The sequence below is a fragment of the Chiloscyllium plagiosum genome, unplaced genomic scaffold (assembly GCF_037043375.1).
Source record: "Chiloscyllium plagiosum isolate Xiang-an unplaced genomic scaffold, Cpla_swu_hap1 HiC_scaffold_12, whole genome shotgun sequence".
NCBI lineage: Eukaryota > Metazoa > Chordata > Chondrichthyes > Orectolobiformes > Hemiscylliidae > Chiloscyllium > Chiloscyllium plagiosum.
In genome coordinates this window covers 38,080,724-38,106,659 of record NW_028270150.1, presented here as the reverse complement: position 1 = coordinate 38,106,659, position 25,936 = coordinate 38,080,724, and the positions used below count along the sequence as shown (strand labels likewise).

Here is a 25,936-nt window from a genome sequence, read left to right as displayed (position 1 = left end):
TTCAATTTACAATATTCTCTGATATAGTACATGGAGTTCCAATCTCTCTATGACGTTCGGGTAGGCGGGCTCTGGTTGTCTTGCAGCCTGCCCATCAAACAGGCAGGTGTTCTGATTGGTAGGCAGCGATGTCATTGGAGACAGTCTACCGCCCCCCCCACCCCACACTGTGCGTCATGCTGATGGAAGGTGCTGGGGATTCGTAGCCTTGTGTTGAATTAGGAGGGTGGGGTGGGGAAATGGGAGGAGGAGGAGGAGAAGAAGAAAGAGGGAGGGTAGCCACTGGGGGACTGTGGGGAGGCCTTGTTACATAGTGACTCATTCAACCGCCAATGAATGAGTGACAGTCATCAATGCCTCACATCCTGCAGGAAGTTAAACATCATGCACACCAGGTTACAGTCCAACAGATTTATTTGGAAGTACTAGCTTTTGGAACACTGCTCCTTTGTCAGGTGATTGTGGAGAATAAGATTGCAAGATACAGAATTTATAGCAAAAGTTTACAGTGTAATGTAACTGAAATTATAAATTGAAAAAGACCTGGATTGTTTGTTCAGTCTCTCATCTTTTAGAATGAACATGTTGGTTTCAGTTCTTTCATATGTAAATCGCAAAACCTTTTTTAAAAGTTACATTCTCAAGTGAACTTTAACAATTGGTGTCATGTCGGCCCAGATAAGGTATTGAAGGAGTTAACTCCCTGTGAGGCCGTCTGTACCACAATGGTCAGACTGATTTTAATCTAAAATTGGATTTATAGAATGTTACATGGATTCATGCAGTTTTTGAGCAAAGTAAAATGTAATTCTGCAAGTACAAGTTCACCCCACAAACCTGTGTGTGTATGTGTGTGTGTGTGTGGGTTATGAGTGTCTGTGAGAGAGTGTATGTGTGTGAGTGTAACAGGGTACAAGTCTATGAGAGGGTGTGTTTAGGAGTGTATGTGTGAGCGTATGAGAAAGGATCTGCGTGAGTTTGTGTGTATAGGAGCTTCTGTGTGTCTGTCTGTGTGTGTGTGTATAGTGCAACGGGATGACCTGCAGTGTGAAATGAACCCAAGGTGCTGGTTGAGGCCAGCCCCTGGGTATCGAACTTGGCTATCAGCCTCTGCTTGGCCTCTTTTTCTTGTTGCTTGCCCTGAGGTCCACCTTGGAGGACGGCCACCCAAAGGTCTGAGGTAGTATGTCCTGGACCGCTGAAGTGTTCTCTGACTGATTGTTGTGTGGTGTCCATTCATCCATTGTCTTAGCCTCTGCTTAGTCTCGCCAATGTACCATGCCTCAGGCATCATTGCCTGCAGCATTTGAGAGTAACACTTTAACTTGCAGAAGGGAATGAGGTGTCTCAACCTGACTCTAACACTCATTCCCCCTCCCCAACTCTATGTGGGTGGAGAGAACTGTCACTTTTCCCCAATAATGTCCCTTTCAAATAGTTTGACATGTTTTATTCCACTAAACGTGGAATATAAAGTCAGTTCATCATAGTTAGAGCAATAAAGCACAGGCTTTCCCACTGCCTACCAGGCTCTAAACCACAATAACTATTTCCCTCTAATTTCATATGATAATGTAGTAACTTGCGATTTTTAAAGTTGATAAATAATGATAGACTTAGTACCAGTCTGAATGAATGAATGAGTCAAAACATGCTGTAGCAAACCAAGTGCGTTAAATAGCGTTATGAATGAATGGAAATGTGATATAGTCAACAAAAAATTATGAGTAGAGTAACCAATATGAATGGATGAATGTGGTTTAATTTGAGTGGATTAAAGGGAGCATTGTCTTATTTTCTTCATTAAGCAGATATTTTTCTGAAAAATCTATGAAATTTCAGCAAAGTAAGTTAATGGGAACATACAGTTTCCTTTGGAAGAGTTTTATAATGTGATTTAGTAGGGTCGACTTATATGCAAAATGCATAGAAAATACAAATTTCTGGCTAACAAATGAGGGGCTGACTTATACATGAGATTGACTTATACATGAGTAAATACAGTCATTCTATAGCACTGCTAACACACCACTCAGCCTTCCTGACCTCTACTCTAGTTGAAACTATGGATTTTGGACATTATGCAGAGAAGGTTCACCAAAATGTTGTTTGGACAGAAGGATTTTAATATTGAGGAAAGGTGCATGAACGTGGATTGTTTTCAATGGAAAGATGGAGGCTGAGGGCTGACCTGATCAAGGTCAATAAATTTCTGAGAGGGTGGATAATTGGAGGCTTTTTTTCCAGGATGGAAAAGGCAACTACAAAAGGGCATAGGTTCAAAGTGTGAGGTGAAGCATTTAGGGAAGAGGTGTGGTGAAAATGTTTCACACAGAGAGTGGGTGCCTGGAACACACTGCCAGTGGAGGTGGTGGAAGCAGGAAAGTTAGAAATGTTCAAAGCGTATCTTCTTAGATACATCAGAGGGATAATTGACAGGTGTGTGCAATAACTGGTGGGTCTATAAAAGGACGAGGAATTGGCACAAGCTTGGTGGGATGAAGGACCTGCTTCTTTGTTGTATTATATTGTGTTTTATTGTATTGTATTGAAAAGGTAAGGATTTTTTTTTCATGTGTATCATTCAGTATGTGTTATATGATGAAGAACACAATTTCATTCAAAAAAGTTCCATTCAGCAAAACACGTCAGCTTGATCTCCAGAAAATCAACCAGTGATGGAAGCACTGGTTCATTCGAATATTATACAGTACACCTTCACCTTCAAACAAAGGTGAAGGTGTACTGTACCTTTTAAGAAAGGGAGGAAGCTCACAAAGACTGACTAAAAGCACAGTGTGCTGAACAATGTAAACATGGAACACTTTTGGAAACAAATAGGTGGATTTGCATTGGCTGAATTTGAATTCGTTTTTTTCAATGGCAATCAGTTTAAATTATGCCCCAAATACCAAACTTCAATTGAATTTGAATTTAGTGTTTTGATGACATCAAACCAATTAAATGATCCCATGATATGGGGTATAAAACCAGACATTTTGAACAGTTAGGGAAAGAACAGCAACAAGCGCTAACAAACAGACTGCCAGCCAAATAGCTCTCGGAAACGTCCATAAGTCATTGGTGCAGCAGAACATCAAAGTTCACCCAGAAGAACCTACAGAGAAAGTTTGTCATCTGAAGACTATACCAGGTTTGAATTTGGTTTTGCTGTGAATGTAAGAGGGAATTTATTGGACCAGCATTGGAGAGGGACAGGTAAACACAGATTTAAGGGAAAGGAGTTGTAAATAGTTGTTGGTTTTAATATTCTCTGTTGGACTTAAAGAATAAAATTGTTAATTTTTGCTTTAAATAGTGACCTCTGGGTTAGTTCTTTGCCTCTCAAAATTGAACAGATTACAGTGAGAGGTGAGCTTCTCAGTGTGTCGGGTTTAAATTAGCAGAGGGGTTTATCCCGCGTTGTAACAATGTTCAAAACAACTTTTGTTATTGAAGACAATCTTTAAACTGATCATTAAACATTAACCTTTGAGTATTCCACACACTCATTGTTAACATTTTAAGATGAGACATGAAACAAAGTATCTGATTGTTCAAAAGAAATCTCAACTTCCTTATTGCTCACATTGTACAAAGATTAAACTCTGTGAGCACGCAATTACATTCAACTGAAGCAACAGGTTATAAAATTTATAGTGTTTTCTTGCCAATATTAAGATATTTGTTGGGATTTTTGCAATTATTCTGCAAGGAGAATGGGACAGTTTCTGTGGAAAATGTGTTTGATTCCATGAGCCACAGCCCAACTTGCAGACTCCCTTACCAGAAGACTTGGTGTCATTGCATGTCCAGTTCCTCCATCTTGTGTCACCTTCACACATCGCCAGTAGCTCATGTATAATTGCTCTGTGACATCTGTCACCCAACTACACCCAGGGCAATCCCACTTTCTGCTTTTCTCCAGTTTGTCCTCAGGAAGAGATTTCTGTTGGTCTGCAGCTTTGATCAAACTGCGGAAACATTGGCATTTTGGTATCAGTATACAACTCTTTGGAGTTTGTTGTATTATCTGAGAAAAACTTGATGTCCTTCAGACAGCTAGGTGACATCACACTGCATGGTGCTTCAGTGGAAAAGGGCTCCACCTTACTCTCTGTACATACAGTTGGTGGTCAGCCTGCTAGTCAGTCATTTGGTAAGCCAGTCAAATATGTACATCAAGTAACAAGAATCTGAGTGACCTTATAAACCAGATTATGTATTTAAACCTGAAATATCATATTAAGATACCAGTTGGTTACTGATAAACTTCTAGATGTGTGATTCAATACAACTGTGACTCTGTAGTAAACATTACATGGGCTAATATTAGAAACCTACATTGCACATCACAGCTCTTTTGCTCTTACGCTTTCGCAAACCTCTCTACTGCTCTTTTGGGTTGTGTATGAAATTTTAGGCTTATGTCTTAGCATTTGCATTTTCAATGCTTCTATTTCATAGCACAGATCTTTAGTTATTCTGAGTTATCTGGGACATAGGAAGTGGATAGAATGTCATGTCTTTTGAGTTTTTCTGTTCTTACAAGTTTAAGTTATTTAATTGTAAACACATCCTTAATCTTCACAAGGTTAATTCTAGTTATCTCCATCCTTCTGACTGTGATGTGTATTGGTTGTGTACAGATACATATGGTATTTACAATAATTCACCAAGCCTGACAGCAGGTGGACATATGAGGAGCCTGGCATCTACAAGGATTCCTTTGCAGGTCCCACATTGTTCAGGATGTCCAGTTTAACTATGTATTAAAATGTATAAGACCTGCAAGACAGGAAAGGAGCAAGATGGCAAACAGATGCTGAATGATGAGTGAGGTAACATACCTGGGCAGGAAGTCAATGTTCAGCTTTTTGACAGCAGGTTGAAATTTGGACATTAAGTCAGCAGGAAGTTGCAGGTAGGTTAGCCTTCCTGACAATGATGGTTCACTACCTCTGAAAAAGAGAGCACGGATACCCCAGAAGCAGCACAGGCAAGGCTGCATCCTGCCTGCCTCCAGCTCAGACACTGACACCTCGGGTTAGTGAGGTGGGGGTGGGTAGGGGAATGTTTTTGATTGAGATTAGAGAAGGGAGCACCAGCTGCTGGACACTTTTACTGTCACATCTCTTCCAAGGAAGGAATGCCCCAGGTTTGTGGCGCTTGGAGGACGCTGGGGAGCAGGCCCCTACTCAGGCAGGAGGGGAGCACATGGTGTCATGCAATTGTATAACTAGAGGCAGCAGGTAGGTTGGTGGGGCATCAATGCCCTCCCTCCACCCCCACCCCCAAATCCCTGTTGCTGCAGAAATGTAGTATCGTCATGGAGACATTGCTTCCTTGAGCATGTGATTTTCTGGCTGTCTCCATGGACAGGTTGGTGGATGCCATGGAGATCCTGGTCCAGCCCTTTCACAGCCTGCTCAATATGCATCAGAGCTGCACACCATCGCCCCAGTCATTGCCTCCCAACATCCCAGCAAGGTGATGGGGGTATAAGGTACCCTGAGGTTATTCCAGGTGCCCCTTCCTCACAAAGAGACAGGGCAGTGCCAGTAGGCACCCAGCCAGAGGAGGAACCATAGACAGGTCCCCACAGAGATCCCCCCTCTCTCTCGACACACCAGAGGTGACCGGCCTTCCACTCCCACCCTGCCTGCCAGTGTCAGACAGTGTCGGGTCAATCCTAGAAGGGAGTTGTTGCCCCTGGTGAGGACACCCTCAGCATGTCTGGTCCCTCTAGACACAAACACTCCTACCCCAAAGCTCTAAGGCCAATGGGTTCGGTTGAATGGCAGGGTCCCTCCACTCCAACTGCTGACTGACCCAGGGACTGCACCGAGACACAGTGGGAAGGGTGGAGAGAAAGAAGAAGATCCTCTGAGGGCACGTTAGTGACCCTGCATAGTAAATACACACTCACATTTGTAAATCTGTGTTTCACCTTCACTGTACAGGTATCTGTGTTTATTGGTGTTGTCCTTTGATGAGTCCCATGTTGCCTGAAGTTCCAGCCTGTCCCTCGCAGTTAGCAGCACTCACCCTGCCCACTCCTAGTGAAGTCACAGCCATTTTCATTTCCGTGTGGTTTACAAGATGATGGAAGACAGCAATGTGGTGAGATATGCTGTTAATGAGTCTGACTCCAGGCAATAATTTCCTTTAAATAGGAATCTCACTGCTGGTGGCAAGTATCCTAACTTGACTCCTGAAACTCCATTGAAAAATGCCATTTGTTGCTTCTGATGTCAAGGAAGGCCTCACTGGGCATTTGACATGATTCTCCCAGATTTCCCAGCAGAGCCCATAATATTCAGGCCCTGGTAAGGTTCTGCCCAGTGTTTCATTCCTAACACTGACATTGTTTTGGGTGTGGCTGTGTTATAACCACTGATTTTATTACAGAAACTAAGGACTTTGGTTTATTGCTGAGTAATTTTTTTTCTGTTTATATTGGTGCTAACCTTTTCAAATGCTGCAGAACATTATTAAATGCTCAAATGATTAAGTTTATGTAGGGAAAAGCTATTTAACACAGACAATAATCTCTGTGGATTTAGGATCTGATTCCTGCTGTTTGCTGAGATTCTATAAACGGGACCTCTATTATCAAAAGCAAGATTGTCAATGAGAACTAAAGGATAGCAAAGATGATTCTCGATAGGAGTGAAAGAGTCAGGGTAGTTGTCATGTGGGACTTCAACTAACCAAATATTGACTGGGATCACTACAGTACGAGTACTATAGATGGATCAGTTTTTGTCCAGTGTATGCAGGAGGGCTTCCTGACATAGTATGTAGACAGGCCAACAAGGGGCGAAACCACTTTAGATTTAGTACTGGGTAACGAGCATGGCCAGGTGTTAGATTTGGAAGTAGGTGAGCACTTTGAAGACAGCGATCACAATTCTGTCAGGTTTTAGTGATGGAAAGGGATAAGTGTACTCCACCGAGCAAGAGTTACAGCTGGGGGAAGGGAAATTACGATGCAATTAGGAATGATTTAGGAAGCGTAGAATGGGGAAGGAAACTGCAGGGGATTAAAAATGTGGAGCTTACTCAAGGAAAAGCTCCTGTGTGTCCAAGATAAGTATGTACCTGTCAGGCAGGGAGGAAGATATAGAACGCGTGAGCCGCGGTTTACTAAGGAAGTGGAATCCCTGGTCAAGAAGAAGAAGAAGGCTCATGTTAGGACAAAATGTGAAAACTCAGTTAAGGCGCGTGAGGGTTACAAGGAAGTCAGGAAAGACCTAAAAAGAGAGCTCAGAAGAGCCAGAAGGAGACATGAGAAGTTGTTGGCGGATTGGATCAGGGTTAACCCTAAGGCTTTCCATAGTATGTCAGGAATAAAAGAATGACGAGAGTTAAATTAGAGCCAATCAAGGATAATAGTGGGAAGTTGTGTGTGGAGTCAGAGGAGATAGGGGAAGCACTAAATAAATGTTTTTCGACTGTGTTCACTATAGAAAATGAAAATGTTGGCGAGGAAGATACAGAGATACTTGCATCTAGACTTGAAGAGATTGAGGTTCACAAGGAAGAGGTATTAGAAATACTGCAGAGTATCCCCTGGGCCAGACGGGATCTATCCTAGGATCCTCTGGGAAGCAAGGGAAGAGATTGCCAAGCCTTTGGCATTGATCTTCAAATCATCATTGGCTACATGAATAGTGCCTGAGGAGTGAAGGATGGCAAATGTGGTTCCCTTGTTCAAAAAGGGTAGTAGAGACAACCCTGGTAATTACAGACCAGTGAGTCTCACTTCAGTTGTTGGTAAAATGTTGGAAAAGGTTATAAGAGATAGGATTGATAACCATCTAGAAAAGAATAATCTGATCAAGGACAGTCAGCACGGTTTTGTGAAGGGTAGGTTGTGCCTAACGAATCTTATTGACTTTTTTGACAAAGTGACCAAACAGGTAGATGAGAGTAAACCGGTTGATGTGGTGTATATGGATTTCAGCAAGGCGTTCAATAAGATTCCCCATAGTAGGCTATTATACAAAATGCGGAGGAATGGGATTGTGGGAGACATAGCAGTTTGGATCAGTAATTGGCTTGCTGAAAGAAAACAGAGGGTTGTAGTTGATGGAACATGTTCATCTTGGTGTCCAGTTACTAGCGGCGTATCGCAGGGGTCGGTGTTGGGTCCACTGCTGTTTGTCATTTTTATAAATGACCTGGATGAGGGCTTAGAAGGGTGGGTTAGTAAATTTGCGGACGACACTAAGGTCGGTGGAGTTGTGGATAGTGACGAAGGATGTAGTAGGTTGCAGAGACATAGTTAGAGCTGGGCTGAGAGGTGGCAAATGGAGTTTAATGTGGACAAGTATGAGGTGATACACTTTAGCTGGAGTAATCGGAATGCAAAGTACTGGGCTAATGGTAAGATTCTTGGAAGTGCAGATGAGCACAGAGATCTTGGTGTCCATCTACACAGATAATCAGAGGGTTGGTGGGCGGCACGGTGGCAAAGTGGTTAGTACTGCTGCCTCACAGCGCCAGAGGCCCGGGTTCAATTCCCCGCCTCAGGCGACTGACTGTGTGGAGTTTGCACGTTCTCCCCGTGTCTGTGTGGGTTTCCTCCGGGTGCTCCGGTTTCCTCCCAGAGTCCAAAGATGTGCAGGTCAGGTGAATTGGCCATGCTAAATTGCCCCTAGTGTTAGGTAAGGGGTAAATGTAGGGGTATGGGTGGGTTGCGCTTCGGCGGGTCGGTGTGGACTTGTTGGGCCGAAGGGCCTGTTTCCACACTGTAAGTAAGCTAATCTAATCTAATCTAAAAAAACTAATCTAATCTCTGAAAGTTGCCACCCAGATTGACAGGGTTGTTAAGAAGGCATACAGTGTTTTGGCCTTAATTAATAGAGGGGTTAAGGTCCGGCACCCGGAGGTTATGCTGCAGCTGTACAAAGCTCTGGCACGGCCACACTTGGAGTATTATGTATAGTTCTGGTCACCGCTTTATAAGAAGGATGTGGAAGCTTTGGAAAGGGTGCAGAGGAGATTTACTAGGATGTTGTCAGGTATGGAAGGAATGTCTTACGAGGAAAGGCTGAGGGCCTTGAGGCTGTTCTCGTTAGAGAGAAGGAGGTTGAGAGGTGACTTAATAGAGACATACAAGATAATCAGAGGGTTAGATAGGGTGGACAGGGAGAGCCTTTTTCCAAGAATGGGGACGGCAAACACGAGGAGACACAACTTTAAAGTGAGGGGAGATAGTATAAGATAGATGTCAGAGGTAGTTTCTTTACTCAGAGAGTAGTGAGGGTATGGAATGCTTTGCCTGCCAAGTTTAAGTCGTCATTGGACAGGCAAATGGACGTACGTGGACTAGTGTAGATGGGATGGGCTTCAGCTTCGTATGACAGGGCGTCGCAACATCAAGGCCCAAGGGCCTGTACTGCGCTGTAATGTCCTATGTTCTAACTTAACCCTTATTTCTACCAATCACCCATCTTCCCTTGTTACACTGCTGTTTGTTTAAATTGTTAACATTTCCACCTCCTTAAGTTGAAATCCACACAAATTAAAATCTTCCATTATCATACCTGCCTCAAAATATCCTTGAAACCTCTTTATTTGCAAAATTGAAAGAAGCCGACTGTCAGCAATATATTTTTAAATAACACAAAGAGTACAGCCGCATGAACTTGAGACAGAGTGAAACTTCAAACATAACTGTTGTCTTGGTTTTTCAGTAATCTATTTCTGGAGACAGAGTATAAGATTTTATGATTTTTATCTGAGCGACGCAAGGAGAGATCTGCCTCAGTTATTAGACCAACATAAAGCTCTAAAGCTTACAGAAAAGTTGAGTATCCTACGGTATTTGCATCCTCTTATCCGTATTCAACTCTTTCTCCATACATGATAATAAAACTAACATCCCTCTGTGCCAAAGGTTAATGTTCTAGGGTCTCCTTGACCCAGTCAGGGAGTGAACAATCAATCTCACCGTAAATATTGCTGTCTCTTCCCTTGAAAGTGTCTGTCCTGTAGTGTCTCCTCTCAAGACCATCTCCAAATATTTTCATTAATGTTGACTCCTGTTTATGTAGGTGTCTACAGGGATCCTCCTGACACAAGTCTGTAAGCTGCTTGAACATGAATCTATACAAAGTTGAAACCTCCTTCTACTTAGAGTAAGCAAGTAACATCTAACCTTTAGAATATTAAAATCTAAATTTCCCTAGTAGTACTCACTTTTGGCCCCTTGGCCTAAGGTAGCCAATACTGTGGTGTCATCCTTGTCCTTTATGCTCCATAACATATCAATAGTTGCCAGATATTCAGCTTAGGTTTGTAAAGGCAAAGGGTTAAACCATCTTTACCATTAGCTCCTTCAATTGAGGTCTCTGACCTAATTGTTCCTGGTTTCTGAATCATCACCACCATCTCCCGGTGCCATAAATCAGGAATGTTCGATGTAAAATCTATAACATTTGAATGCCAACCAAGACAGGGGAGACCATTGTAATCCTCGGATGAATTTGTGCATTTGTTCCACAATTCCATAAAAGGGTAGGTCTGATCTGAAAGTTGCAGTTCTAAATTAGAGCAAGACCAACTTTGATGGTATCAGACACCAGTGTTCAAAAGTTGATTGGAGGAGGCTATTTGCAGTTAAAGGGACGTCTGGCATGTGGGAGGCTTTCAAAAATGAAATAACGGGAGTTGAGAGACAGTGTATTCCTGTTAATGTGAAGGGGAAAGCTGGAAGGTGGAGGGAACATTGGACAACTAGAGATATTGAGGCTCTGGTCAAGATAAAGAAAGATACATATGTCAGGTCTGGACACTGGGATGAAGTGAATCCCTGTAGGAGTATAGGGGGAGTAGGAGTGTACAAAAGAGGGAAATCAGGAAGGCTAAAAGGGGGCATGTGATTGCTTTGTCACATAAAGTTATGGAAAATCCTAATAAATTCTCCATGTACATTAATGGCAAAAGAGTTGCTAAGTAGGGAATAGGGTCCATTCAAGATCAACAAGGCTGTTTATGTGTGGAACCACAGGAGATGAGTGAGATACTAAACAAATATTGAACACCACTATTTAGTGTGGAGAAAGACATGGAAGCAAGGGAAATTGGAAGAAATGAATAGTGATGTCTTGAAAAGGTGCTTGAGCTGTTAAAATGCATAAAAATCAATAAATCCCCAAGACCTAATCAGGTATCTCCATAACATTATGGGAAGTTAGGGAAGAGATTGCAAGGTCCCTTGTAAAGAGATTAGTTTCATCAACAGCCATGGGTGAAGTGCCAAAGGTTTGGAGGTGGCTAATGTTGTTCCATTGTTTAAGAAAGGCTGCAAGGAAAAGCCAGGGCATTACAGACCAAGTCAGCTGGATGTTGGCATTGGAGAAGTTGGTGGAGGGATTCTGAGAGACAGGATTTACATGCATTTGGAAAGGCAAAGACTGATTAGGAATAGTCAGTTTGGCATTGGTTGTGGGAGATTGTGTCTTACAAATTTGATTAAGTTTGATGCAGGTACAGTTACGACATTTCAAAGACATGAAACTATAGGAGGTATGGTTTGTAAGTTTGCAGATGATACCAAACTGATAGTGGGCAGTGAAGAAGCTGATTTCCCAAAGTGATCTCTTGGTCAGATAGGTCAATGGGCCGAGAAATGGCAGATGATGCTCAATTTTGATCAATGCGAGGTGTTGTGTTTTGGTAAGGCAAACCAGGGCAGGGTTTACCCAGCTAATGGAGAGCACTGGGGAATGTTATTAAACATAGGGACCTAGGGGTGGGGAGCCATAGCTCCTTGAAGTTGGAGTCACAGGTGGACAGGGTAGTGAAGTGACAGTGCTTGCATTCATTAGTCAGAGCATTAAGTGTAGAAGTTGTGAACATCATGTTACGGCTGTTGAAGACGTTGGTGAGACCAGTTTTGGAATACTGCATACAATTTCTGGTCACCCTGCTGTAGGAAGGATATTATTAAACTGGATAGGGTACTGAATAAATTTACCACCATGTTACAGTGACTGGAGGGATTGAGTTATAAAAACAGGCTGGATAGGCTGAGACATCAGAGGCTGAGGGATGACTGTATAGACGTTGATAAGATCATGAGGGGCATAGATAAGGTGAATATGCAAGGTATTTTGTTCAGGGTTTGGGAATTCAAATCTGGAGGGTATACATTGAAGATGAAAGGGGAAAAGTTTTAAAGGGAATCTGAGGGTCAACCTTTTCACAGGGAAGGAGGTGTGGGAATGGAACAAGATGGCAGAAAAAGTGGTAGAAGCAGGCACAATTGCAACATTCAAAAGACATTTGGACAGACCTGTGAACAATATTATGGACCAGACCAGAACACCCCCTAAAATATTTTAAGAAGGTTGCCTTTTCATATTTTAAAGGCAAATATAAAGTATCATGTTCCAGAAGCAATGTGACTGGTCAAACTCTCAAAATTAAGCAAAACAAATTTATTTAAACACTATAGTTAAAACGCAATTAAAGAAACAGGAATTTAGAATAACTTAAGTCTATTGGAAAATTTAACAGAGTAACAGTTACAGTACCTATTTCTGTTCCAATATGCTAATATCCCATAAACACGTCCTTTGGCTAAAAGACAAATTTAGAAAAACAGATTATGTCTTACGTACAATCGAGCAGCCTAGGAAGAGAACCCTCAGCTTTTGACTGTAATTGAGAGGGGGAAAAACTGCTTCCACTTCTTTGAGATCGACAACAGCAACTGCTTCAAGCTAAAAAACTAAAATTTATAAATCCTGGTCTGAGAGAGCTGGTCACACCCATCCAGGCTGCTTCTATTGTTGAAACATTGAAAAGCACCTCAAGGCCTCACAAGCTGCTTACTCTTGTGGTTTTGGTAGGCTGCTTATCTCTCCTGCCTTACAACCTCTCTTCAAAATAACCAGAACAAAATAACTTCTTAAAGCCACAGCATCGTCACACCTCACCCATTTAAAAAAAAATCAATATACAAAGATGGCATCATTTTTAAAATCCCTTAATCTTACACTATTAGTACACTACTTGCAATAATAAAGCACCATCAAAACAGTCTGGAATTTTAAATTTCTCCAAAAACTTTAATGAGTTTTGATTAGGATGTACAAATATCTCAGAGACTTTACTGGCAAAATCAATGTTGAAATGTTGTAACGCTAAGACCAAGATCAAAATTGTGCGATATTTTCATTGACGATCATTCAATTTTCTGGAAAAATACCAATAGGTCTTTTTATCTTCTCATCATCGTCTTGCACGAGTTCAGTACTGACACCCACATTATCACATCAATAGCCACCTTGAATGGCAATATGTAATTGGTTGTGGTGAACACTTGGGCAGTGGTTAACACATCTTTCAGGCTGTCAAATGCCTTCTGACAGTCCTCCTTCCACTGAATTTTTCTGTATTTCTTCAATAAGTCAGTCAATGGACCAACCACACCATGAAGATTTTGTATGAACTACCGATAAAACCCACTAAATGGCAGGAATTGTCCTACCACCCTCTTCATAAGTCATAAGACAAAATAAAACTGCAGATGCTGGAACCCAGTGTAAACAGACAGGAGGTTGGAAGAACATAGCAAGACAGGCAGTATCAGGAGGTGTAGAAAGACGACGTTTCGTGTGTAACCCTTCTTCAGGACTGGGGGTGGGCATGTGGGGAGCTGCAAATAAAGGGATAGACAGGAGCAGGATGGTGAAATCGGGATTGGACTACACCTCCTCCCACCCAGTATCCTGCATGAACTCCATCTCATTCTCAGAATTCCTCCGCCTCCGCTACATCTGCTCGGACGAGGAGACATTCCACTCACGACTATCCCAGATGTCCACCTATTTTGAACAATGCACATTTCCTCCATCCATCATCCAGACAGCCCTCTGCCTCACACCTCTATTCCCAGTTCCACTGCTCTAAGCACCCTCCTCAGCAGAATAAGGACAGAGATCCCTTATCCTCACCGACCACCCCAACAATCTCCACATCCAACACATCATCCTCAAACATTTTTGCCAACTCCAAATAGAGCCCACCCCCAAGAACATCTTCCTTTCCCCACCCCTCTCCGCCTTCCACAAGGACCGTTCCCTCCGAACGTCCTTGGTTCACGCCACCCCCACCACTGAAGCCCCAGGTGCCTTCCCCTGCAAGCAGAAAAATGCCAAAACTACCAATACACCACCTCCCTCCCCTCCATCCAGGGCACCAAACAGTCCTTCCAGGAAAATCAGAGGTTCACCTGCTTCTCTTCGAACCTAGTTTACTGCATCAGGTTCTCTCAATGTGCGTCGGGGAGACCAAACGGAAACTGAGTGAATGGCTCACTGAATATTGCAGTCGAGGCCACAGGGGCCAACCGGGCCTCCCAGTCACTGCCCATTTCAATTCCCCAACCACTCCCTTTCCGACATGACCATCCTTGGCCTCCTCTATTGTCAAAATAAACTACTGTGCCTATTGGAGGAACCACACCTTATCTTCCGCCTGGGCACTCTACAGCATAGAGGACTTAACATTGAGTTCTCCAATTTCAAATAATCTCCCTCCCATTCCTGACTCCCTTCTGAACTCCTCCTCCTCACTGCCACTGTTCCCTGCCACCAACCAGATTTATTCATCCCATTGACCAACCAGGTCATATCCTCTGTCTTCAACTATGCCCTTCACCCCCTGTATTTGCAGCACCCCCACATCCACCCCAGTCCTGAAGAAAAGTTACACCCAAACTCTTGACTTCCACACCTCCTAATGCTGCCTGGCTTGCTGTGTTTTTCCAGTCTCCTGCCTGTTTACTCTTCATAGTAATGGTACCATTACTACGGGTGAGCTCCATTCACTGTAACTCACTTCACGTACGCTTTCTTTGAGCATGCGTTCAATCTCTATTTGAACTTGTGTCAACCTTAGAGGATTAAATCAGTAAGGATGTTGCTTAATTGGAACAGCATCATCCATAATTGGCTAAGTACTTCACAGCGTATTCCCATAAATCTCCCCACATGACTGTAATAACCATATCAGATCATTTTGATTTTCCTCTGGATGGTAACCCAATATTTTTTCCTATTTTTTGACAACTTTCTCATTGTCTAATCTAATTTGAGGGAAGACCAATTCGGAATCATCTGAAGATTCTTCACTCTGTGTTGTAACCAGTAACGCATTCTCCTTTTTCTCTCCTTCCCTATCAAAGTACCTTTTGAGCATATTCACAAGGCACACTCTGTGAGGTTTCTTCCTATCTGACATCCTTATCACCTCAATCAATTTCCTTTTGATTTGATAAGGCCCAGTAAATCTTGTTCTTAAAGGTTCACCTACCCCTGGAAGTAACACTAACACTTCGTATCTGCGAACAAAATTGCGGATTTTTGATTTCTTGCCTGCTTCCTGTTTCATCACATGCTGTGTTATTTCTAAATACTGAGGAGAAAGTGAGGTCTGCAGATGCTGGAGATCAGAGATGGAAATGTGTTGCTGGAAAAGCGCAGCAGGTCAGGCAGCATCTAGGGAACAGGAGAATCGACGTTTCGGGCATTAGCCCTTCTTCAGCCCTGAAGAAGGGCTAATGCCCGAAACGTCGATTCTCCTGTTCCCTAGATGCTGCCTGACCTGCTGAGCTTTTCCAGCAACACATTTCTATTTCTAAATACTGTCTAGCCAACTTCCCCACTCTATTTAAACTCTCCTTTAAAATTTGACACACAGTCCTAATATGTCGTCCCTGACCTCTGTCTCACCAATTTCTCCTTAATTAATTTCAGTGGTCCTCTCTTATCATGCCCAAAATCTAATTCAAATTCACTGAATGAGGTAGATTTATTGGTACACCTGTAATTGTGAAAAGTACAAATGGAATTCCTTTATCCCAATCTTCTGGATCATCTTAGCTATAAGCCCTCAAAATAGTTTTTAAAGTTTGGTGCCACCATTCTCATGCTACCTGCGATTCTGTATGATACGCAATAGATTTGAATTGTTTTATTTCCAGCTATTCATAACTTTCTTGAATAAGTTTGATGTAAAGTTGGACCCTTGATCTGATTGTATCTCCATAGGTAATCTGTATCTCGTGGAAAAATTTAGAAACTCATCTAAAGCCTTTGAGCTGTAATGCTGCATAATGGAATGGCTTCTAAAAATCAAGTGGATACATCAGTCATTGTCAACAAATACTGATTCCCACTGTTTGTTTTAGGTAGGTATCCTGCCTCTATTCCTGATAAAGGGCTTTTGCCCGAAACATCGATTTTCCTGCCCCTCGGATGCTGCCTGACCAGCTGTGCTTTTCCAGTACCCTCTGATCTAGACTCTGGTTTCTAGCATCTGCACTCCTTGTGTTTACCGTTTTTATCATACGCAATCAATTCACACCCTTGTATACGGTGCCACAAATGCGGAGATTGGTATTGTCAGTGCCTGAGGTTTTTCGGTTCACTAGCATGTATTACATATCCTGCAAAATTCAATAACATCCTTATGCAATCCAGGACAGTAAAAACATTTATTATATTTTGGCTTGAGTTGTCCTTCCTTACAAATGACCTCTTACAGGTAATTAATGTGCTACCCACAACACCTCTTTTCTTTGTAATTACCTCCTGACTTGGTAATGAAGCCTGCCAATAAGGGTGGTGCTGGTATTGTCTGGCAGACCAACCTCTACATTGCAGAGGCTGAGTGCCAGCTCTCTGATACCTCCTCCTATCTCTCCCTGGACTCTGACCCCACCATGGAACATCAGGCCATTGTATCAACTATGGTCACCAACCTCATTTCATCTGATGATCTCCTCCTTGGTGGGCGGCACGGTGGCACAGTGGTTAGCACTGCTGCCTCACAGCGCCAGAGACCCGGGTTCAATTCCCGCCTCAGGCGACTGACTGTGTGGAGTTTGCACATTCTCCCCGTGTCTGCGTGGGTTTCCTCCGGGTGCTCCGGTTTCCTCCCACAGTCCAAAGATGTGCAGGGTCAGGTGAATTGGCCATACTAAATTGCCCGTAGTGTTAGGTAAGGGGTAAATGTAGGGGTATGGGTGGGTTTCGCTTCGGCGGGTCGGTGTGGACTTGTTGGGCCGAAGGGCCTGTTTCCACACTGTAATCTAATCTAATCTAATCTCACTGCCTCCAAGCTGATTGGCCCCCAAGTCTGCACAGCTCACTTCTACCTCCTTCCCAAAACACACAAACAGGACCGCCCAGGCAGATCCATTGTTTCAGCCTACTCCTGCCCCACAGAACTCATCTCTTCCTACCTTGACTCAGTCTTTTCTCCCCGGTCCAGTCCCTGCCCACTTACATCCGCGATTCTTCTGATGCTTTGCACCAGCTTCAGAATTTCCAGTTTGCGGACTCCAGCCATCTCCTCTTTACCATGGATGTGCAATTCCTTTACATGGCCATTCCCTATCAGGACAGTCTTTGGGCATTGTGGGACTGCCTACAACACTCACCACTCACTATGGTCTTGGAGCTCTGAATATTCCATGAAAGTAAGTGTTTTTGCTCTGTCAATGCTCTTCTTTTATGCCAATCAGATGAAATCATGCAACGGGATTTTTGAAAAGGCTGACCTTTTTTGGTTTCCAAGGATTAATAGCATAAGTTGTACTTTTATATCAGCAGTTTCTTTGAGATAGACAGCTCCAATTCTTGTTTAACTTTAATCTGTTTGTGCTATTATTCTGGTGTGACCTTAAGCTATATTAAGGCACTCTGTACCTCAAAAAGCTCCACAGTTCAGTCATCTGCTTGTTGCGTGAAAAAGTCCTTGTCTGTTTGCATGGTTTGCTGATGAGACTCCATGATAGCCAATTTATGCAGATTTCAAATCTCTGAAAACTAATATTGGTATGATCCCACTTGGACTTCAACCTGTCCTTTTCCCTGCATAGTATGTTTACTGGCTGCTTGCTGATTAGATTCCCTATAGTATGGAAACAGGCTCTTTGGCCCAACAAGTCCATATGACCTTTGAAGAGTAATCCACTCCCTGACTAATGCACCTAACACTACAGGCAATTTAGCATGGCCAATTCACCTGATCTGCACATCTTTGGATTGTGGGAGGAAACCAGGGCACCTGGAGGAAACCCCTCCCCCCACCTTCCCACACACACACATGGAGAATGTGAAAACACCAACAGACAGTCACCTGAGGCTGGAATCAAACCCGGGTCCCTGGTGGTGTGAGGCAGCAATGCTGACCACTGAGCCGCCGTGCTGCCCCATTGTTGTTGAACCAACACTTAATGGGCTATGTTTGGGAAATTTAGATTTTTAAACTCGAAGGATTAAATAGTATTTCCATACCAGAAGTCGAAGGCAGGTTTCAACTTTGCTTGGAATGATCCTTATGCAGCTTAGTAGCAGGAGAAGGCAATTTGGCTGTGTATGCCTGCTTCAATAAGATCATAGCTGATCTGTTTGTGTTATTATGGACCAGACCAAACCCTCGTCAAATATATCCCAAAGAAGATAGTCAGGATCCTAACTTTTATCTTCTTTCAAGGCAAGTGTAATTTAATTGGTTAAACACAGAGCTTTAAGCAGTACACATGTTATTCTTACTCAATTGTTAAAATACAAACAAAAGAGTGAGCCCTATTGGAAAACAAAGCAGAATAATTTAATTACTGAACACCAATGGTTCCCATAAAGTAGATCCCGTAATCACATCATTGACAAAGGCAAAGTCTGTAAAATAGACTGTCTCACATGTGATTCTGGCAGTAGAGAGATCCCAAACTTTTAGCTCTAAAAGGGAAAGTGAGAGACCGCTTCTATGGCCATCCTCCAATCCCCAACACCTCACTGAAAGCTAAACTAAAACCCTGGATTTGTGGGAGCCTGACTCCACCCATTCATGCTGCTCTTATTGTTACAACTTAAAATTCCAAAAACCCAATACTCTGAGAGAAATTTTCTCGTCTCTGTCCTAAAAAGGGACCTAATTTTAATATAGTGCTCCTGTGATTGACCCACAAGAGCTTGCGACTAACAGAGAGTGTGCACAAATGGGTCTTTGTCTGATTGGTAGGATATGATGAGTAGAGTCTCTCGGGGCTCTGTGCTGGAGCTTCAAATTTTTATATATTACATCAAGACTTCAATGAATGGAGCAAAGGCGTGAAAGCTGAATTTTTTAAATGGCACCCAAACTGGCAGATGGAGAATAATGTGGGAAAATGTGAAGTAATTCAGTTGACAGGAATGGCAGAATAGTAGTGAAATTGAGACTGACTGCAGAATTCTGAGTTGTATAGGGATAGAGATGCCTTTGGGTCACAATTAAGTAGTTCACAGCGATAGCACCAAATCAAGAAGATCCTACCTAATGGGATCTTCTCCTTTATTGTGAGAGGATTAAACATAAAAATAAGGGTGTGTTTCAGGTGTACAAGGCATTTGTGAGGCAACATTTTGGTTACTGCATGAACTTTTGGACTCCAATTTTAGGTAATGGTGTGTTTGAGGTGGTTCAGAGAGCATTTACTCATTTGGTACCTGGAAGGAGTGGAGTATCTGTGAGGATATACCTCGTTGGACATACCAGGCTAGTTTCTGCTGGTCCTTAAATAAGTGATGGTTGGCTTTAGTAAATAATATCCAGAATGGTCTTGAGAAAGGGATATGGAAAATATATTTGTAGATCACTCCAGAGATATATGGGGTAATGTTTTATAACTAGGGGTTGCTCTTTTAGGTCAAGGACAAGGAGTATTTCTCTCTCTCTCTCTCTGAAGAATAAGAAAGCCCTGGACTGTCTTCAGAAAACATCAAAAGAGGTAACACATGAATAAAAAGGTGACATAATGTTTACCTTGAGAAACTGGTTCTGTTTGGCAGAAGTCAATCATCTCAGTCCAAGAACATCACTGCAGGCGTACTCAGGGTAGTGTGTTAGGACTGGCCAATATCAATGACTTTCTCACCACCCAAGGTCAAAAGTGGGAATGTTAGTCCTGATTGCACCATTCATGACTCTTCAGCCATTGAAGCCGTCCATGTCAACATTCAATGAGAACTGGGCAATATCCAGGCTTGGGCTGAAAATTAGCCAGTAACATTCATGACACACACTTTCCAGGCAACGACCATATCAAATGGAAATGTCTTATGATCCTCAGTTGGTCGGATCTTGAGCTACCCAATAGTCAGCCAGAATGAACCCTCCTCACATTCTCTCACTGGTAAGACCCACAGTTCTCCAATGTCTCTGCCACCATACCCCTCATTCTCTCCTCATTCTTCCCTTTGATCTTTGCACCAGTCACATTGTCTTTTCTCTCTATTTACTTCCCTGTAATCAATGTTTACTGGCCCTGAGAGTTTGTGTTTCACTGTGATTATGGTTTGATTTTTAGTGAGAGCTGAAATAATAGTGACTCATCTGTAATTATCTCCCTTGTCCCTGTCTCCATTTTGCTGCCGCATTTCACAGTCTCCAGTTCTCCAGCATGGCTTTCCTTTCTGGGGCATTTTGTGAAATTAAACTCCCTCAGGATCCTTCAATGAAGAATATCCAATTTAGTCATAAATTGTTATGAAATTTAATTTTTGTTACAGATTTACAACAAGCGAGTGCATTGTGAACTTTCAATATGGATAAACAAAGTACAAGAAAATCTCTTCCCTTCTCCATACGTCCCTCCCACTTCACAGTGCTGGTATTGATGGCTCTACTGCTCCTGGTGCTGAATTTGTATGGCATAATGGTATGTAAACTGGTATCATCAACATATTTAGAGAAAACTAATTGTAGGTTCAAAAGCTCATTTAGGAGCAGAATTAGACCATCTGGCCCATTAAGTCTGCTCCACTATTCGATCATGGCTGATATGCTCCTCACCCCCATTTCCTTGCCTTCTCACCATATCCCTTCAACCCATTACCAATTAAAAATCTGTCTAACTCCTCCTTACGTTTATTCACTGTCTCAGTATCCACCACACTTTCGGGTGTTGAATTCCATACATTGACATCACTTTGGGAGAAGTGCTTTCTCCTCAACTCGTTTTAAGTTTGCTACCGTTATCCAAGACTATGACCTCTTGTCCTAGAACGCCCCACAAAAGGAAGCATCCACTCCACGTCTATTTTATCTACACCTTTTATCATCTTGAGTACCTCAATTTGATCTCCCCTCAAGCTTCTGAATTCCAGAGAGTATAGGCCTAGACTGTTCAATCTCTCTTCATATGACAAACCCCTCATGTCTGGGATCCACCTACTGAACCTCCTCTGAACTGCCTCCCATGTCACAACATGTTCACTAAGGTTCACGGTAATATTATTTAAAAATGGAATAGTTTGTCTCTTAGGCCCAGGCATTTCAATTGCTAAATACTATCTTAATTATTTCACATACTGCCTCTTAAATCAAGGGCTGAGGTTCTCCCAGTTTGAGTCTTGTGGGGACTCAAACTGGGAGAGTTTGAGTCCCCACAGCCTCCAACCCTTCAGGGAAAACAGCCCCAGTCTATTCAGCCTCTCCCTATAGCTCAAACTCTCCAACCCTGATAACATCCTTGTAAGTATTTTCTGAATCCTTTTAATTTTCACAACATCCTTCCTGTAGCAGGGAGGCTAGAATTGCATGCAGTATTCCAAAAGTGCCCTAACCAATGTCCTGTACAACCACAACGTGACCTCCCAACTCTTATTCTCAATGCACTGACCAGAAAAGACAAGTGTACCAAACACCTTCGTCACTATTCTATCTACCAAGGAACTGAGAACTAGCATATCAAGGTCCCTATGTTCAGCAACACTCCCCAGGACCTTACCATTAAGTGTATAAGTCCTGCTTTGATTTGATTTGCCTTCAATATGTAAGGGAAGTGAAACTAATCAGGCATAGGTTGATGTGAATTCACTATTCTCAAGGAGAGATAAAGTTGGATGTAGAATTGAAAAGATCGAGAGCTGCTTGAATATCTGGTGTAAAATAGATAAGTACAAGATCAAGTTCCTGTATAAGCCTCACGTTCCATGTGAAGCATTAACTTTGTTTCTCTGTGCACAGAGTCTCTGACACCTGCTGTGTATTTCCACCAGGTACTGGTTTACACCAAACTTTTGTAGTATCAGTTTTTCCCCATAATTTGACATCATGGAATTCAGTGTGGTAGTTAATAAAGCTTTCAAGCTTTCTAAGACCCTCTGACTTTCTTTTATCCATTCATATTTCTTGCCTTTCTTTAACAAACTTGCTTAATGAACTATTTTTAACAATCTTGCTTAAATTTAAGATGAACTTCCAACAGCACCCATTCAAGCTGATACGCGGCAACATTTCATATTTGTCTTTGACACAGTAAACTCTAAAATACCTCTGATTTTTGCTTTGCTAGGTGCTGTTTGGCTTTTCCATAAGTTTTCTGTGCTTTGGCAACTTCTCTTTTGGTCCATTCAGACCAAATTGGCTCTTTGCAACCACTTTGTTCAATTATGGCAAAGATTTCTCCTCATTTTGGCCACATTGTTTCTTGTTATGATACCAGCTGATGATAATACCAAGTCAGATCCCAGAATGAAACCTGGCATGCGACTTAGTTTTAGTTAGTTAGTGTGGTGGTTCATCACTGAAAAATATTTCACAAAGCTGCACATATTCTTTAACAAAAGAACATAAACAGGGAAAGTTAGAACAAACCAAGCAATATAGAACATAGAACATTATAGCGCAGTACAGGCCCTTTAGCCCTCGAAGTTGCGCCGACCTGTGAACAAAGAGCAAATTAGAAAGCTCTTAACACAAACATCAAAACAATGTTTCAACATTTTTCCCAACACCATCTGTTTCAGAAACTCAAGTCCATCAAAATTATACTCTTGTCTCAACACTTTCAGTTTCTACTCAAATGGCTCTTCCATTTTCTTTTGTGGAATTGCAGACAAAAGTTTACAGTTCCTTTCTGAATCTGATTGCATGAAACTTCCACAAGTATGATAGACTAAACCTTTTTGTTTTGAACAACATGGATGATTTTTATTCCAGGTTTGATTTGATTTATTTATTTATTGTCACGTGTACCTAAGTACAGTGAAAATCTTTGTTTACGAGCAGTGCAGGCAGATCGTGGTAAGCAAGGGCAGAAAGATCATAGAGTGAAAAAATAACTTGGACAGTTACACCATGCGCTAGGCTAGATCAACATTAACACCACCACCATTATTTGAAGTTAGATAGTCCATTCATAAGTCTAAGAATGACAGGGAATAAGCCGTCAATTCTCCTGACTGAGAGATGACATGGGTCAGAAAATCATTACTGCTGCAGTGACCTATTCCCTAAACTGAACTAAACAAGATTGTGCTGTTGGGAGATAAATTGTTCTCTATTCAACTGAACTCTGAGCTATCAGCTCTGAAGTCAAAACAAAACTAACAGATGAATGAATTTATACAGCCTGTTATAAACTTAGAAATAAAACCTAGAAGGTGGCACAGTGGTTCAGTGGTTAGCACAGCTGCCTCACAGCGCCAGGGACTCCAGTTCAATTCCAGCCTTGGGTGACTGTCTGCGTGGAGTTTGCATTTTCTCCCCATGTCTGTGTGGGTTTCCTCTGGGTGCTTCATTTCCTCCCACAATCCAAAGATGTGCAGGTTAGGTGAATTGGCCATGCTAAATTGCCCATACTGTCCAGGGGTGTGTAGGTTAGGTGCATTAGTTAGGGGTAAATGTAGTAATTGGGTGGGGGAATGTGTCTAGGTGAGTTACTGTTCGTGGGGTTGGTGTGGACTTGTTGGGCCGAATGGCCTGTTTCAACGCTGTAGGGATTCTATGATTCTACATAAACATCTTCTCCATTAACAACACAGGGGCCTGCCAGGCATTTGCCTGCACTCATGTGTCTTCTTGGAATTGTATCATAGGATGGTTACAGCACAGAAGGAGGCCATTTAGCCCATTGTGTCTTCATTGGCTCTTCAAATGAGCATCATTACCTTGCGCCAATCTCCCAGTTTTCCCCATATACTTGAACACTATTCCTATCCAAATGATCATCCCATGCCCACTTACTTGCCTTTTATTACCTTTAGTTGAAAATGTGTTGCTGGAAAAGCGCAGCAGGTCAGGCAGCATCCAGGGAACAGGAGAATCGACGTTTCGGGCATAAGCCCTTCTTCAGCCCTTCTTATTACCTTTATTCCATTTAGCCAATATAAACAATGCAGCAGGTGGGCATTGTATCAAATAACTAATTTTATATCAACCAACCGGAGTTCAGAAATTAACAATCTACCTTTGTCTGTCTTTTGTCTAACCAGTCTGTCTTTTGTTTCTGACATGAGCAAGCTAGTAGTATTCACTGGTGGTAAAGTTCTTGGTGTTTATTGAACATGACAGACAGAATCTCTGACACATTGTTCAGGGTGGTCAACAACTGAGAGCTGGATTTATGAAATATTTTGAGATTATGACTGAAGTTATGAGAACCAATCCTGCTGAGATACAGTTCTACAGACTGATCGCGTACCTTCATTACATATCATCTAACCTGAGGCAGGATCTCAAATTGAAGCCCAGGTCTGTTCCTCATGCTATGCTGCGACTTATGCTCTTCCAGCAGGCATCATTGCGCAGTGTGAGAATTGGGAACACAAACTGATTGTGTACTTTCCCCTCACTATCTCAGCAGTGTTGAAATCAACTCTGCATAGCCTGGGAATTAAACTGGGAACTTTCCTGGACTGTTCATTTTCAGGAGAAGATCAGTGCACAGGCTGGAGGTCAAGGGTTAGACTGTCTGATGACCTGTTTCCTCTCCTGAGCTGAGCTGCAGTATATAACTGAATTAATGCTCACTGTCACATTGAAATATATAATGATTTAATTACAATGCTGCAATTCTGAAGAATTCCCTGTTATTCATGAAAATGATTTGCTTTTTTCACAGTATGATAACACTGCAATAATTGGATCTAAGTCGAAATGGAGGAGATATCCAGTTCCAAAGTTTAACCACACCATGAGACAAAAAGTGGAGACAAGGAATCTCCATTGGACAGACAAGTTGGTGCAAAATGGCTACCAGAATCACAGCTTCACCCCTGAAGAAAGGTCAGAGGGAATGTTCCTTATGAAAATGATCGAATGGCCTAAATCACCCAACTCTTCTATGCCATTTCGGAAAAGCAGTGACCCAGCACATGTTCGTTTTGTAATTTTAAATTCTGCAAAGACTTTCTATGTGGGAGATCAGCTACAAGTGATGCTGCAGATGTATGATTTTGATGGTCACCCAAAGCAATATGGGGGTGACTATCTCCAAGCTCGGATCCACACCCCAGCTTTAAAAGCTGGTTCAGCAGGAACTGTTATAGACAATGAAAATGGATTTTACTATATCAATTTTAACTTATCTTGGCCGGGGAAAGTTGAAGTTTCTGTTTTACTGGCTCATCCCAGTGAAGGAATCCAAACACTCAAAAGACTACGTGAGGAACGACTAACGAGAGCATATTTTCAAAGTACCTTCAAGAATAGGAACATTTTAGAGACTACTCAATGTAATCTTTATTTGCCTCAGACTGGGCCACTCTGTAACTTTACTGATCCCAGGACTGGGGAGCCCTGGTTCTGTTACAAACCAAAGAAGCTTCCCTGCTCTGCTCGTATTAGCTCGACTGTAGCAGGATTTCTAACAAATCTCTTCATTGGAGAAGAGAAGCTTTATTTCCAAAGGTATGTCGCTTGAAGTATTTTTATTTACATTTTGTTTTCTCAGTCTTCTGTCTGACTCAGATTCTAATAGAGAAGCACAGAACCAGACTTCTCAACATTGGAAAGTCAATTGTAACCTTCACTTTGGGATACAGTATTTATATCCTTTTAGGTGCAATGATTTGGAGCTGTCATCAAATTAAGAAATTTCACATGAATGCTCACATGGCAACAATTGAAAGTTGAATGACAA

At 42.2% G+C, this 25,936-nt stretch overlaps 1 protein-coding gene across 6 annotated transcripts in view; it reads left to right on the top strand.

Annotated features, from left to right (window-relative positions):
• The first annotated feature begins 3,049 nt into the window (after positions 1-3,049).
• LOC122555272 (NXPE family member 3-like) overlaps positions 3,050-25,936 on the top strand; it is a 54,571-nt gene continuing 31,684 nt past the window's right edge. The window contains exons 1-7 of one of the 6 annotated variants that reach the window (XM_087992387.1): positions 3,063-3,154; positions 5,964-6,123; positions 9,705-9,816; positions 10,065-10,148; positions 16,071-16,210; positions 20,580-20,728; positions 24,917-25,704. In XM_087992387.1, the coding sequence (XP_087848513.1) occupies positions 20,615-20,728; positions 24,917-25,704 (902 nt within the window). In that variant the 5' untranslated portion in view covers positions 3,063-3,154; positions 5,964-6,123; positions 9,705-9,816; ... (1 more) ...; positions 16,071-16,210; positions 20,580-20,614. Of the gene's footprint in view, positions 3,155-5,963; positions 6,124-9,704; positions 9,817-9,913; positions 10,149-16,070; positions 16,211-20,579; positions 20,729-24,916; positions 25,705-25,936 lie in introns of those variants that run through there. The other 5 variants (XM_043701098.2, XM_043701097.2, XM_043701099.2 and 2 more) reach the window with 5 other exon arrangements.